Below are 15,116 nucleotides of genomic sequence, written 5' to 3'. Positions count from 1 at the left end.
GGAGTCGTTGTGAAAAATATTAAATATTGCGGCTTATGCTATTGCAATAATGACAATCTTAGTCCAATGTAAATAATTTTGGTATTCCTTTGGAAATGATTACAGAAGCCTACTTCATGAAATTGAAAAAATTGTCACAATTAATCATGGTAGGTAGAAATATGCACTATATATAACACCATAATTTGTCATGGTAGTCTGATTCATCGCGACTCAACTCAAACGGACTCTTTAACTATATCAATGGTCGATTCGAATTTTAAATAAAATTGCTATATTATATTTTGGTAAGTGTGAATCAAATTTAAAGTTTGAAGCAATCTTATTATTATTATTCTTATTTATTCTCCAAGTGTGAATTAGCAAGCGATTAACCGCAGTATAGTTTTCTTCCTGGTCCTCATCATCCTCTTTATCGTTGTACAGTGTAAATAGAGATGAGAATAGTAGGAATTCAAAGCACATGCTTTGGCCATCCATCCACATCTCATCGTCTTCTTCAGCCAGATCATGAATTCGGGAATAGGAATATTGGTCCACACAAAGAAATTAATTTGATCACATTTTTCTTTCCAAAACCCTAATGTCTTTATCAACTACTTTTTTATGAATAAATGAGATAGGATGATTTTGAATTAGATTTTTTTTTTATAGAGTTATGGTCACTAATGAACGTATACAATTTTGAGTAGGTGAAAATATCTTACGAACGTGAAGGTGAAGTATAATAATATAATTAAGGTCAAGCAGGCTAGAACCTACTTTCCATGAACCACCAAATTGGAAATTATGAGCTTCCTTTTAGTAAACAGAATTAATCAGTTTGATTGATTTTGGTGGTGGCATTGACGAACTAATCATAGTCAATATAACGTATTTTACTGGGTTGAAGGAGCCAACCCTACCTACTACCATGGGGAAAAAGATGGGTGTATCTGGTGAGACAATGACCAGCCTGTCGACATGAACCAGTAGTGCCTTCTTCTAAAACTTGTCAACTTTCTAATTTCCGTCCTATCATTCGCAATCTCGATCAACTCTTCCTAACAATTATTACTATTGTCACCAGGCATATTCTGATCTCTCAAGACATTATTCACACATAACTAAACGTCTATTTTTGCTACATTAGTTTGAACCCCCAGCACTTCCTTTTTGGCTAAGCAATCAACTATAATAAATATGACACGTATATTCTACAATGTACAGCTTTTTCTCACCTAATAAGCAAGTTATGAAATCAGTATCAATTCAATGGTCTCGACTCTTAACCACTGCAAAGATTTTAACATTACTGGTTGAGATTTCTTCATATACTGTATTTTTCAGTGCGCGGAATTTCAATCTGAGAAGCATTTATTCAGAGATCTATGTCATCGAGGCCAATGACCCGACATCACTTAAGCTTATTCCTATTCTAACATAGACTAGTAAAAGACATGGGTAGACTTTCTAATTCGAGACAGCAAGAACTATTATTATGTTTAATAAGGAATTTATTTAAATTTTTTTGAGATATTTCCTATACCTTGTTCGTATAGCAGAGGGATGCTATACATATGTATTGTAAATATTCTCTTTTAGTTTAAATGAAATAGGAATCTATCCATAGAATGATATTAGAATTTAGAAGCGCATTAACACCTGAACTGATAAACTTAGTAAGAAGGATCTGAATGGAGCTATAAACCCTTGAGTCTTTATGCAATTGGAGTATTTTGAAACACAATAAAGGCCATGAATTTATATGGTTGATATTGTGATAAGGGAATCGAAGATTATTTGTTAGTGGAATTCGCTTACCTCATGGCATTGACATTGTGCATGCCTTGCCTGAAACTTTTTTGTGGTGGACTTCAACCTTTTAATTCTGGACCTGATCAAATTCATCAGTCTTTTTAAGGTTTTTCATGGCATATGATGTATCTTTACGAAAAAGAAAAACCTTGTGGAGCCTACGAAACAAGATGTGCAAGAGAAATCTGACCCAAATCACCCTTAGTAGAGGTGGATTCGATCTGATCCAAACAAGTCTAGAGTATATTGTTCAAAGTTATCATATTTCGTTTGAATTTAAACTCATTCAAACTGACGTATAATATCACTTGAAAATAATCAATAAAGTAATCAGAAAGGTGAATAAAATGACTAACAGTATATAAGTGTCTTCAGCTTGAAATTGATTCAGTCAATCCAAACGGTGGATTTGGATCTGAGCTTGGATAGTATCCACCTGACCCTGAGAACAAGTCTAGAGTTTATTTCGTCTAGGACTCAAAGTCCTCGAATTGTCTTTTAGCTAGATGTTCAAAGTTCACACAGTGAAGGCTGGTGAGGCATGCCTCTCTTCAGGGCCCCAACTTCATGAATATAATTAACTTGTTCTAATTTCTGAACATGTTACACAATTACATTCCAAATTTTATTCAGATTTTGCTGTAGCAGATGCCCTCGAATTTAATAATTAAAGTGGGTTCCATAATATTTATATATATTATAGATACAGAAACATATGTACGTTCCAACGACTCGAGAACATCTCCAGGGCTGCCATATCATAAATCAGATTATTTTAAACGGAATTCAATATAAAAATGTGTAAGTGGTAATTATTGTTGTGCGATCCGGACAGGAACGACAAGAAAATATTCTCCTCATATTCAACAAGCTCATCCTGGAAAATTTCCAGGAATCCACCCATCGATTCGGATATGATTCCTGGATGCATATAAATTAAAATAACATTACTTGATACATATGGGTCCAAATATATACAAAAATTGTGAATAGATAAATATTAATTATAGGGGAAAAAGATACAAATTGATATGAAAATTAATGTAATTACTAAAGTCATAGAAATCGAAGTAATCAAGCCCGAGTTTCATTTTGATAGTTTGGTTTGTGGTGAATTTATTTCCTTGATTATCTGATAATACTAATCATTCTGTTAGCCAGAAATATTTAGGTCGAATCATTCTGTTAGCCAAAAATTTTTAGGTCGAATGAGTTCAAAATCAAACCGGGGTATTTTGGCTTCGATGCGTCACATCTGGGCAAATGGACAAATGCTGTAAAACAAAACAAGAGACTGCATGTGGGAAGAAATTTGCAGCGGCATTAATGAAAGGCAAAGCTATTTCTAAGTGTGATTTCAGATACAAGAGTTGGTGGGTGATTGACTTTAGCTTTGGTGGAGGACCCATGGCTAGAAACTGTTGTCTTCGTTCTCAAAACATCTTCTAGAAGCCTAACTATTCATAATAATTAATCTCAGTGTACCAAATTTAATGAAAATATATTAATTTCCGATATTAAGGGTGATAATAACATCTAATTTACTTGGTAAATTTTATTTAAATATTATAAATTTACCCAAGTTACAGGGTTAATATTCCTGCTATAGTAAAAATTCATGTTTGATCAAACTTATAAATTCAATTCTGAAAGGATGACTTATCACCAAATAATAACCACAAGCAAATATGACACATTTATATGTGAGTCGGCTTAAGATGTAAATAGGAACTTTTATATCCAAAAATAATAAGAAATATAAAATTTAATAATTCTTACCATTCACATAATCTTCTTCGCTTTCATAATCTCCTATACTAACTTCCAGCTGCGTTCATTGTACTTCTCGGGGACTGTGATTTCCAGCGTCAACACCCATACAAAGTGACAAATTTATCTGTCCATCAGTCATTGAAACTTCAGATCTACCTGGAAATAATTTGCCTGTGAATCCTCGTGAAAATGAAAGGGATTCTGTCTTTCCTGTGCTTATAGCAATTTGAAGCACCAATTTCCCTTTGTCAATAGAGAGCTCAATAAATTGGTTGAAATGAATCGAATATTTGAAATCCTCCATTAAAGCTTAAAAGCATATCATCAATTCAAGCATGTCATTATTTTTTAAAAGATTTAGCTTTTTTTTTTTAAAAAAAATTCAGGGGAGTCCAGTGCCCCCCTTGGCCCTATAGTAGCTCCATCTCTGGTAGCAAATAAAATATTTTTAATTTCCCGGTCAATATATTTTATTCTAAAACCTATCATTTTGAAAACATATTTTTATATACGAGTTTTGCTCTGCTTGAAGAAGTCTTTTTTGCTTTCATGTGAGTTAAAATATTTCCTATCAGTATTACACTAAAGGTCTTTTCGTTAAGAATGGGAAACTTTTTTACCGAGAAATTTCATTATACACAAGAAAACAAGCATTGTCCATATGAATATTATATGGTTGACAGAAATTCTATGTGATTTTCAGTAGATTGGAAATATATATATTTTTTGATGAGGATGAGAGAGACACGTAAGTTTTAATGCATATTCAAATGAAATTGAGCATGCATGCAAGCAAGCCATGTCTAACGTAAAGACCTGAAAATTGCATAATTTGCACCAGTACAAAATACAAATGGTTAGGTGGCCTGGTGGAAGATTATAAAATTTCAGCAGGTGGGTAAACTGCTTAAAACTTTGAGTCCTTGGCCATCTTTCTTTCCTGTTCTACATTGTTAAAGATAGGAGATTTTAAAAAAGATTATCATTAGAATTTATTGAAGTGCCGCACATGAAAGCTCTCATCGTCCGGTTGGTGAATGATCGATGTCTGTCAAGTTGACATTGAGGTCTCTTTTCTGTCAAGAACAGTAACTGTAGAGATGACTTCCGGGACAAGTTAAATCTTGGATTGGAAAGAAATTTCATTTCTTAATTCAAGCTATAGAAAAAGGAGGAAAAAAAATTCTTATGTAGCGCCTTACAGAGTCTGGTCGACTCTTCATATGTGATGAAATCCATGTTTGAATTAACGAATTTATTGTATAATATGGTTTAGTTCTAAACATGTAAACTCACGAGGATTGGATAACTTGGTTCAATATTAAATGTTGTGCCCTAGCCTCTAGAGATTCATATTTTGAATACACTATAGACATTTAAAACAATGTTTTCAGATTCGGAATAGATATGGTCCCGATAAAGGAGCCAATCCAAGTCTTGATTAGTTCGATTTACGATTAAATAAATAACAAATTAAATATACATTAAAACAATATTTATTCAAATAAAACTGTAACATAATGGTAAGTGGTGCATTCCCTTGTAATTGTTAATTAAATCAATATGATAATTGAATCAATTTAATTTGATAATTAAATCACAATCCAACATGAATAATCTTGGTATATTTATTATTAATTTTAAGATGCATAATAAATATAATAATATATTTATTATATAATTTAAGATAAGGTAATTACAAATAAATCAGTCATTGCGAGTGAGAGACTAAGCAAGTTCCGTAATGATTTTTGATGAACCTTGTCAAGATATTCGATATACTTTAAGTGAAACACAATCCAAATTACAACTCCAGTGAAGACGAAAATTATTTTAATGGTAAAACCCTGCCTAGGGCTAGATTCGAACTGAATTGAGCTCAAACTTATTACAAATAAACTCGAGCTTGACTTATTTAGAGTTCTAACTTAGTTCGAGCTCAAATTTTAACTAACTTATTATTAAAATGACGTTGTTTTAATATATATTGATCAAAATTTTTAATTTGGAGTTTGACGAACAACTTAAACTCGAGCTCATTTAGGGCTGGCTCGTTTGAGCCAAACTCTAGCTTGAATAAGCTCGGTTCGAATTCAACCCTAACCCCACTATTAAGTTTTTTTCAAGACGTGGAAATGTTTTTTTCTAGAGGAGACAGTTGACTCGTATGATTCCTGCCAATCATCGACAGTCCCATGCTCTACTTTAGTGAATCACCCTCTCCAACACTGTTAGAAGTAAGATTATATTTGAATCAAATTTATTTAAATTTAAAATCAAATTTAGTTTGAACAAATTTGAAATGAATTTAGTTTAAATGAATTCAAATATGAATTTTATAAGTATTCAGTTTATCAAGTTCATAAGTTTAAAAAATTTTATATCAATTAATTAAAATAATATCATTTTGATGAATATATATTAAAACTATATCGTTTTAGTATTGAGTCAACTTAAAGTTCCATTCAAGCTCAAATTCAAGTTTGAACACCTTTAAGACGAATTCAAACTTAAACTTGAACTTGATTTCACTCAATTCGAGTTATACTCAAGTTCGGTTAGACTTAAATCTAACTCTAGTTAGAAGTAAGGGTATAACTAGAGTCAAGTTCAGTTCTACTAATATTGAGTCAACCCTGAGTTTAAACAAATTGAGTTTAATTTTTGAGCTAAATTCAAGTAGTTTAAGGTTGATTTTCAAATTGAGCCTGAGAGTGATCAATTTGAAGAATTTGTAAGTTCCCACTGAAGTTTGAGTACACCTTTAAAATCCTATTTTTATATTTTAAATATATCAATGTAATTATAAATATATAAGTCATGAGTTAAAATTAATATCTTAAAAATTAGTGGGTTATTATTTTTTAAGCTGAGTTCAACTAACTCATACTTATCTTAAGTTCGAGCTTACACTAAAATCTCATCAATTCGATGAGTTTAAACTTTTCTTAGGGTAATCAAGTTTAAGTTTGATCGAATCAATATTCAGTTTTGCTTCGCTCAATGCACCCTTTGTTGGAAGTTGAGCTCGAACATAATTTTTTGAAATCAATTCGAGATTAATCAACTTAAATGAAAACTTATTTTTTTATTTAAAAAAATCCTTTAAGACAATCGAGTTGGACAATTCCTTCCAATCATTGACAGTCCCACACTCTTCCTAATCTAAAATCAGTAAATTATAGTTCTGCACTTTTTCCTCTTAATTGAAATTTGAAGATTGATTGAAAATCAATGAATTACTTTACTCTAACTTAAGCCTTTCAATCCAAATTTGAACCCGGGATCAAACAGCTCACGTCTAATCATACCAATCCAAGATTCCACCATTCTCTAAGCAGGCCTATAAGTCTCCGTCTCTCTTTCAAAATCCAGCATTGGTTTTGGGGCCATTGATTCTCTGTATGCAAAACTTTTGTCTTTTTCCCGCTTTTTCTTTTTCTTTCTTTCTCTCTGTAAAAAGCCTTTCACCATGATCGCATACGTGTCTTTTCTCCAAGGTTCCTCCCGACCGCGTTCTTTGATTTCTCTATTATAAAGCTTTCACTGTCTCCCTCGCATAATCCTCTATAAACTAAACCAAACCCACAAATGAAATGGTCGACTACGTACAATATCGCCATTAATTTTTTATTATTATAACCTGTAAAGTTTACTTTCCTTTCTCTTCTTATCTTATCAAATGAAAGGCCACGCTAGGCACCAACGCCGTTGGGCCTCTGACACCGTCCCTGACAAACTCGTTATGAGTTCACCTGGCACTGAGTCGGACTCGGCTGAGGAGTATGTTGAAGTCACGATTGATCTTCAGGATGATGACACAATTGTACTCAGAAGCGTGGAGCCGGCGGCGAAAGGCATTAACATCGAGGACGGACACGGATCGCCGACGGTAAAACGAACTTCGTCGAATAGCCTGAGACAGTTTTCTCAGGAGTTAAAAGCGGAAGCCGTGGCTAAAGCGAAACAGTTTTCGCATGAGTTGAGGAAGTTCTCATGGAGCCATGGACACGGGTCCCGTGGGCTGTCGGCTTCGACTTCTTCGTCGGCTCAGAATGGCGCTGCCGGAAGTGGATTCGACTCGGCTTTGGCGGCTCGTGCTTTGAGAAAACAACGAGCTCAGTTGGATCGGACTCGGTCCGGTGCACAAAAAGCGCTTCGTGGTCTGAGATTTATAAGTAACAGTAAAACCAATGGCGTCGATGCCTGGAATGAAGTTCAAAACAATTTCGATAAGCTCTCCAAAGAAGGCTTCCTCTATCGTGCCGATTTCGCACAATGCATAGGTTCTTGTTCTTCGAGTTTAAACTTTTTCTTCTTCACATTTAAACTTTATCAACATTTTTCATCTTCAATTTTACAGGAATGAGAGATTCAAAAGAGTTCGCGTTGGAGCTTTTTGATGCTCTGAGTAGAAGAAGACGGTTAAAAGTCGAAAAGATCAGCAAAGACGAACTTTACGAGTACTGGTCACAAATTACAGACGAAAGTTTCGATTCCCGGCTCCAGATCTTCTTCGACATGTATGAATAATTAATAACATAATTACCCTTTTTAAACTTTATTTCATTTATTAATCCGTCTTACGTTTCAGGGTGGACAAGAACGAGGATGGTAGAATTACTGAAGAAGAAGTAAAAGAGGTAAATTATTTATATTATATTATACTAATAATTTGTGACTCTGCATGAATTGGCCATTAAAATATGTATACGTGAGTGGCTCCATTGAAACAGCCTCCAGGTTGTCATTTTCTGGTTTTAATAATCAACGTTAGGCCAGGATTCGGTGACCTTAAACTTCATGGAATTCTAATACAAACAATTAACAACTCCAATATAAAATGTCACTAGTTTTATTAACCCATCTTATCGTTTCTAGTACATGGATATTCACTTTTCAAGATCTTCAAGACTTTGAAATTTTGGACAGATGGTCATGGCGTACCCATTTGGCCATTTTAATAATGATGGTAATTTTGATCGTTTATTGAAAGTTTTTCAGTGGGTTAGGTGGGGGTTTTTTGGTCTTTTCCTGTTTTGTATTAAGAAGTGGTTATTATGTAAATTATCTCATAATTGTTTTTAATGATATTCTGATAGATTATTATGCTAAGTGCTTCTGCAAATAAGTTGTCAAGATTGAAGGAGCAAGCAGAGGAATATGCAGCCTTGATTATGGAAGAACTGGATCCTGAAAGACTTGGATACATTGAGGTTGGTACAGTGATACTTCCACCAACATTATTTTTTTATATAGTTTAATAAAAGAGTAAAACTTTGTGTTAACACATAATAATGAGTATCAATTAAGTATAAATAATTATGTGAGAGTTATTAACACATAATTAAAAGTACCTAAAATAGTATTCATCATTGGTGCACATTATTAATAAAATAATAACACAATAATACTAATAAATTATATTATATACATATAGCACCTTTTATTCATAAATAAAGAGATAGATTTACTTATTTGAATTGTACCCCTTCATCAAAATAATGTCCAACTATAGTTAGGATTGTTTTAGAAATAGAAAGATGTAGAAATTTCCAATTTTTGGGATTTGGAGATCACATATTACCATACTATGATTCTATTTAGTTGCTTGTTTAATCTATTACTAGTTTGGTCAAGATCCAAAGTGACTATTTAACCAGGTCAGTATCCTATTTGGTATGAAAACATTGGTATTGAAATAAGAATTTTGGTGGTTGAACAGTTTATTTATTCATCTTTTTTGTCCTTCTCTTTCATTCTCTTACTACTTAGTCAATATGCCTTCTTATGTCTCAATCAGCTTCATCAGTTGCCTCACAAAATTAAGGAATAAAAATATCAGTTAGGTATGGTGATGTAGTACAGTAATCTGCATGGTTATCTGTTTGAAAGTACGAGTTTTACCAAAGGAATCTTATTCGTATTCATGTATTTGCCACTGAGGTCTAAACCTACTGCAATTTATTAATGACTGTTTGAAGTGGGAGTCCAGAGTCATGACGATTTCCCATGTGAGTTTCTGTTAGTAGGTTCTCACCAATACGCGTTCTCTCCATACTCACCACATGATCACGCGTGCAATCATAATGTAAATAGGTTGACATGATCGACAATTCTAGATCCCCTTGTCGCTTTTGCATTATCTTCTACAGTCTCTGTTAATTTCTATAATTTTCCCTTTTGATTTTGCTGATGGCAATGATATGTATGCAGCTATGGCAACTAGAGACGCTTCTGTTACAAAAAGACACGTATCTCAACTACAGTCAAGCACTGAGCTACACCAGCCAAGCCCTGAGTCAAAACCTGCAAGGTTTAAGAAAGAAAAGCCGAATCAGGAGGATAAGCACAGCGTTGCTGTATTATTTGCAAGAGAATTGGAGGAGGGTTTGGGTGTTGACATTGTGGATTTTGATCATGATGGGTTTATTTACATGGAAGTTTTTTGAATACAGAGATAAAGATGCATTTCAGGTCATGGGTTATTGTCTTCTTACTGCAAAAGGTGCTGCTGAGACATTGAAGTTCAATATGGCTATCATTCTTCTGCCTGTTTGTAGAAATACCATTACCAGGCTAAGGTCCACCAAGTTGGGCTTCTTCGTGCCTTTCGACGACAACATCAACTTTCATAAGGTCAGTCATTCATTCTTGCTTGTTTTATACGTTTGCGCCTTAAGAGTTGGGGTCCCATACAATAAATATTCTGATGAAAGTCAAAACTATGATTGATCTCGGTCGCCACAATGAAAAAAGAATAGGTCCACATTTGTTCCATGGCCGCAATCCGAATTGAATCAAATTGTGTTAATTATCATTTGATTCCACATTAACTCAATTATATTTTGGTAAAACTTGGAATTTGAGTTTAACCAACTAGAGAAATACATACTTTGAATTTAAAATAAAAATAATTTATTCGATTTTAACAAAAAAAATTATAATTAAATTTTATAATTTATATATTTATTACTTATATTTTATATTTAATATTGAGTAAAATTGTAGGTGTATAAATAAGATTTTAAATTTTTAAGAAAATTATAAATACTTTATTCTATCATGCTGCCAACTTGCAAGTCAATCAAATCGAGTAATAACAAACTCAAAATCGACCTAAAAGTAATCCGACTCATAATAGAAATAGCATCATGTGTCTTTTTTTACTTTTTTAATTTAAGATTGTAAATTAAAAAGTAATATTATGGGTCTTTATAAAAATTATCAATTTAAATACTAATTATAGTGTCATCGTGTGTTAGCTTTGTAAATACTCAAATTAATATTAATTTGATAGAAATTCACATATCTTTATTGAAAATGGAGTGGCCCGCAAATCATTTGTTTGTATGTGCACTCTGGAAGAGTTTGCCCTTACCATAAACGTTTTTATGCTGGTGTTATCAAAATGCACCGAAAAGTGATCTGATGTGCTTTATAGAAAGCTGATCCAACAAAAAAATTCACCCAAAAGTGATGATCGACCTAACATTTTTTTGTGTTTTAGTCGTGGATGCTCTTATGTCTACACACAATCACCGAGGTTTGAATTGAATAGAACTGAATTTCAATTTAAACCAAACTGGTTTGGTGTGAATTCAGCCTTTGTGGTAACCCCATGATTTGACATAATTAAAATTGCTTACTAGGGGAGACTGTTTACAGTTATAATCTATGTGAATATCTTATTAACTGATTCCTTACCTTTCTTATTAATATCTGCAGACGATTGCCGCCGCAATTGTAGTTGGTGTGCTTCTCCATGCTGGTAACCACCTTGCATGTGATTTTCCGAGGCTTATACATTCTACTGAAAAAGAATACGATCACTTCTTAATCCATGACTTCACCAAACATAAACCCACATACTGGGACCTGGTTAAAGGGCCGGAGGGCGTCACTGGAATCCTGATGGTGATATGCATGGTCATTGCATTTACCCTAGCAACTCACTGGTTCAGGCGGAACCAAGTTAAGCTACCCAAGCCCTTTGACAGACTCACGGGTTTCAATGCTTTCTGGTATTCACACCATCTGTTCGTGATTGTATACATCTTATTCATCATTCACGGATTTTTCCTTTACCTGGTTCATAGATGGTACAAAAAAACGGTATACAAATGAATCTACTCTAACTGAGTTCTATTATCTCCAGAACTATAAGCATTATGATGTCTGACATTTGAGTTCTTGTATGCAGACATGGATGTATCTTGCCGTTCCCGTTTTTCTATATGCAGGAGAAAGAACTCTGAGATTTTTTCGTTCTGGCCTCTCTACTGTTCGGCTTCTAAAGGTCAGCATACAATATTAGTTGAATATGCCGTCTAATAATTAAATATTTAATGATGCAAATTTTAAAAAGTGATTAAAAAAAAATTGAATAATTAGGCATATAATGTGCTTATGAGCATCGAACTATGAACTTTTGTGCCTACTATGTCTGCTAGAAGTTAATCTATTTGCTATAAATCCTAATTAAGTTTCTTCTCTTGACATTGTTTTTTTCTCTTTTTTTCTTTAATTGAAAAATGCTTAGGTTGCCATATATCCCGGGAATGTTCTCACACTGCAAATGTCTAAGCCTCCACAGTTTCGGTACAAGAGTGGACAATACATGTTTGTTCAGTGCCCTGCTGTGTCTCCTTTCGAATGGTAGGCACCTGTAAATTTCTTGAATTACATCTTGATTTCGAGAATTGCATAGAGCTGTACCTACTGCTTGTATGAAATCAATCGCGGGCGAGGTTGAGTGAGGAAAACCGGAGAAGTTCATCAAATGTGCCTGCAACAATACTCTGCAAGCCTCTCCAATTTATAAATCTCTTTCTGGATTAAAAAAATATGGTGTTAGAAATCCATAATCCGCTTTCATGGGCTGATGGCTTTCTAGGAGAAAAAGAGGAAGAATTTTATAAGCTCTATAGATTTGAACTTCTTGGGATTCAAGTTTTGGTCAATATTTATTTATTTAATAATTGAATTTTGTAAATGGAAGTTGATTGTTTAGGCTGGCATGCATATTGGTATATATATATATATTTTTGATAGTAACTGTTTTATTTTGAATGTCAGGCATCCATTTTCAATCACCTCTGCTCCTGGTGACGACTACCTTAGTGTTCACATCCGACAGTTGGGAGACTGGACTCAAGAACTTAAAAGGGTATTCTCTGAGGCATGTGAGCCTCCGGTAGCTGGGAAAAGTGGGCTTCTGAGGGCTGATGAATCAACAAAGAAAAGGTATTCTGTAAACATATGGCTTTAGTTGCTACGTTTAAGTTGTTAATCTGTTTATTTAGAGTCATTTCATGTGGTATCAGTTTGCCAAAGCTCTTAATAGACGGGCCATATGGTGCCCCGGCGCAAGACTATCGGAATTATGATGTTCTCTTACTAGTTGGTCTTGGGATTGGAGCAACACCATTCATCAGCATTCTAAAAGATTTGCTTAATAACATTGTCAAACATGAGGAACAAGAGGTAAGTATTTATGCTTTTACGCTGACTAAAAGCTACTACTCGTTTTCTTTTACATCTTAAAGTTTCTTGATGTGTCATAGTTCTTATAATGCCTTTAAACGGAAGCATTTCTCATTTTCTGACTGCTTTTCTTCAGGATTTGGCTTCAGACCTAAGTAGGACATCAGACACGAGTGTTGGCGGCAGTGATTCTAAGCACAATGGGATTTCTCCAAAACGGAAGAAGCCTCTGAAGACCACTAATGCATACTTCTATTGGGTAACAAGGGAGCAAGGTTCATTTGATTGGTTCAAAGGAGTCATGAATGAAATTGCAGAGCTTGATCAGAGGGTACAAAAAATATGCTTTCTAATTACTTCACACAGTTTCTTTTAAATGCTAATTAGTAGTTGGTTGACTTGAAATTGATTACCGTGGACTTCAGCGTGTCATCGAGATGCATAACTACTTGACCAGTGTGTATGAGGAAGGTGATGCTCGATCAGCTCTGATCACCATGGTCCAAGCTCTTAACCATGCCAAGAATGGAGTTGACATTGTTTCTGGGACCAGAGTAAGACCTTGACACTTGCCTAAAACATTCAGGTACAACTCAGATGGTTCAAACTAGGTAGATTCTAACAGTTTCCATATTTCTATCCTTAGGTGCGAACCCATTTTGCAAGGCCTAATTGGAAAAAGGTTCTGTCTAAATTAAGTTCCAAGCATTGTAATGCAAGAATCGGTAAGCGTATCTCCATCAGCTTTGAAAATGAACAATAACCTCTTTTTCTATTCCAATCTCATTTGGTTTTACTTTTCTGGAGCAGGAGTTTTCTACTGTGGGGCACCAGTCTTGGCAAAGGAAATCAGCAAACTTTGCTATGATTTCAATCAGAAGGGTTCCACCAAGTTTGAATTCCACAAGGAGCATTTCTAAGATAATTCTGGAGCCTGCAGGTTTTTTGGTTTACCTTCTATTAAAATCCGCCTCACCTCTCAAACCCATTTCTATCACCAAAAAACAAGCCTTCACAGAACTGCCAAATATGAAATTTTTGAATAAGTTGAACAAGAAATCCAGAAGTTAGCTAGCAATGTACAGTCTTGTAGGACATAGAGGAAAGGAAACTGTATATATTACTAGTAGTTATTGTGACGAGTCCAAACGGAAGCTGAAAAAATGTTCTGGTTGGTGAAGTGGCTTGGGAAGAGACTAAAGAAGAAGACAATTTGAAATGGGGAGAGACCAAAGAAGGCTTTGTGGACTCTCTAGGTGAGATTGGGAATCTGGAATAGCTCTGTCTCTTTAACTTTATAATTTTTACTGAAGTGGAGAGAACTAGGAAGGCACTTATGTGGACTCTTTTAGACTGCCAATGAAAGATTATATTATATTAGTTTGCTCATACTTTTTTTATTCTTGTAAATTTTTTAATCTTGTAAACTTAACATTGGAAAGTAGATGGGCTCATTCTGTTATATATAATATATGTTGCATCTGTCATTATTTCATAAGTTGTTATCAAACATATGGGCTGCTGGGGAATAATTTAATTTGAAATCTTCGAGTGGTAATTGAAAGGAGTGCATGTTGATTTGGCCTTAGATTAAATCCGTGATACCTTATTCAAAATATGTGTGCATTTGAGCTGACCATTACATCTGAATTAAGCTAGAATTGAGCGCCGTTATAGGTATTAAAAAATACAAATAAACTTATATATTATTATATAATTGAATACTTAAATTATTAATTTTATTATTAATTTAGAATCCCCAAACTATATAATAACATGTATATATTACTCAGTCCGTACTCAATCGTTTGTTTGTATGGAAACAAGTAACAAATACGAGCAGAAGGCACTATTTGGTGCCCACTTCTTTATATGCATATATTGCTTTAACCCAGAACAAAGTCCAGCTACGTGATGTTCTTCAGCAATGTGTGTGCATTATTAGCCAAGCCAAATCATACGATTGGCCAGCACCATAAAAAGTTCCATGTCCGATTTTGAAGTAAGCTTGTATGATTGGTCGCAAGTGCCGGTACTTTCGTGTTATTTGTTTTTCTTCA

The 15,116-nt window shown here is 34.1% G+C and overlaps 1 protein-coding gene across 1 annotated transcript; it reads left to right on the top strand.

Annotated features, from left to right (window-relative positions):
• The first annotated feature begins 6,962 nt into the window (after nucleotides 1–6,962).
• Nucleotides 6,963–14,554, top strand: LOC123211304 (respiratory burst oxidase homolog protein A-like). Its single transcript, XM_044629931.1, has 14 exons — nucleotides 6,963–7,856; nucleotides 7,934–8,093; nucleotides 8,165–8,213; nucleotides 8,673–8,786; nucleotides 9,787–10,209; nucleotides 11,299–11,685; nucleotides 11,774–11,869; nucleotides 12,113–12,228; nucleotides 12,649–12,816; nucleotides 12,897–13,056; nucleotides 13,193–13,387; nucleotides 13,482–13,610; nucleotides 13,703–13,781; nucleotides 13,867–14,554. Exons 1-14 carry the CDS (start codon nucleotides 7,253–7,255, stop codon nucleotides 13,974–13,976), a joined length of 2,790 nt encoding a protein of 929 aa, XP_044485866.1. The 5' UTR covers nucleotides 6,963–7,252; the 3' UTR covers nucleotides 13,977–14,554.
• Nucleotides 14,555–15,116: the final 562 nt, after the last annotated feature.

The sequence above is a fragment of the Mangifera indica genome, chromosome 3 (assembly GCF_011075055.1).
Source record: "Mangifera indica cultivar Alphonso chromosome 3, CATAS_Mindica_2.1, whole genome shotgun sequence".
Taxonomy (NCBI): domain Eukaryota; kingdom Viridiplantae; phylum Streptophyta; class Magnoliopsida; order Sapindales; family Anacardiaceae; genus Mangifera; species Mangifera indica.
Note: the sequence above shows the minus strand (reverse complement) of the source record. Positions and strands in the feature narration are given on the sequence as shown.

Excerpts from the sequence above, each read along its gene's own strand:
- LOC123211304 (XM_044629931.1), top strand. The coding sequence starts at position 7,253 with ATGAAAGGCCACGCTAGGCACCAACGCCGTTGGGCCTCTGACACCGTC. Across the intron at positions 8,094-8,164 it reads CTCCAGATCTTCTTCGACAT|GGTGGACAAGAACGAGGATG; the intron begins GTATGAATAATT and ends CTTACGTTTCAG. Across the intron at positions 11,686-11,773 it reads ATAGATGGTACAAAAAAACG|ACATGGATGTATCTTGCCGT; the intron begins GTATACAAATGA and ends TCTTGTATGCAG.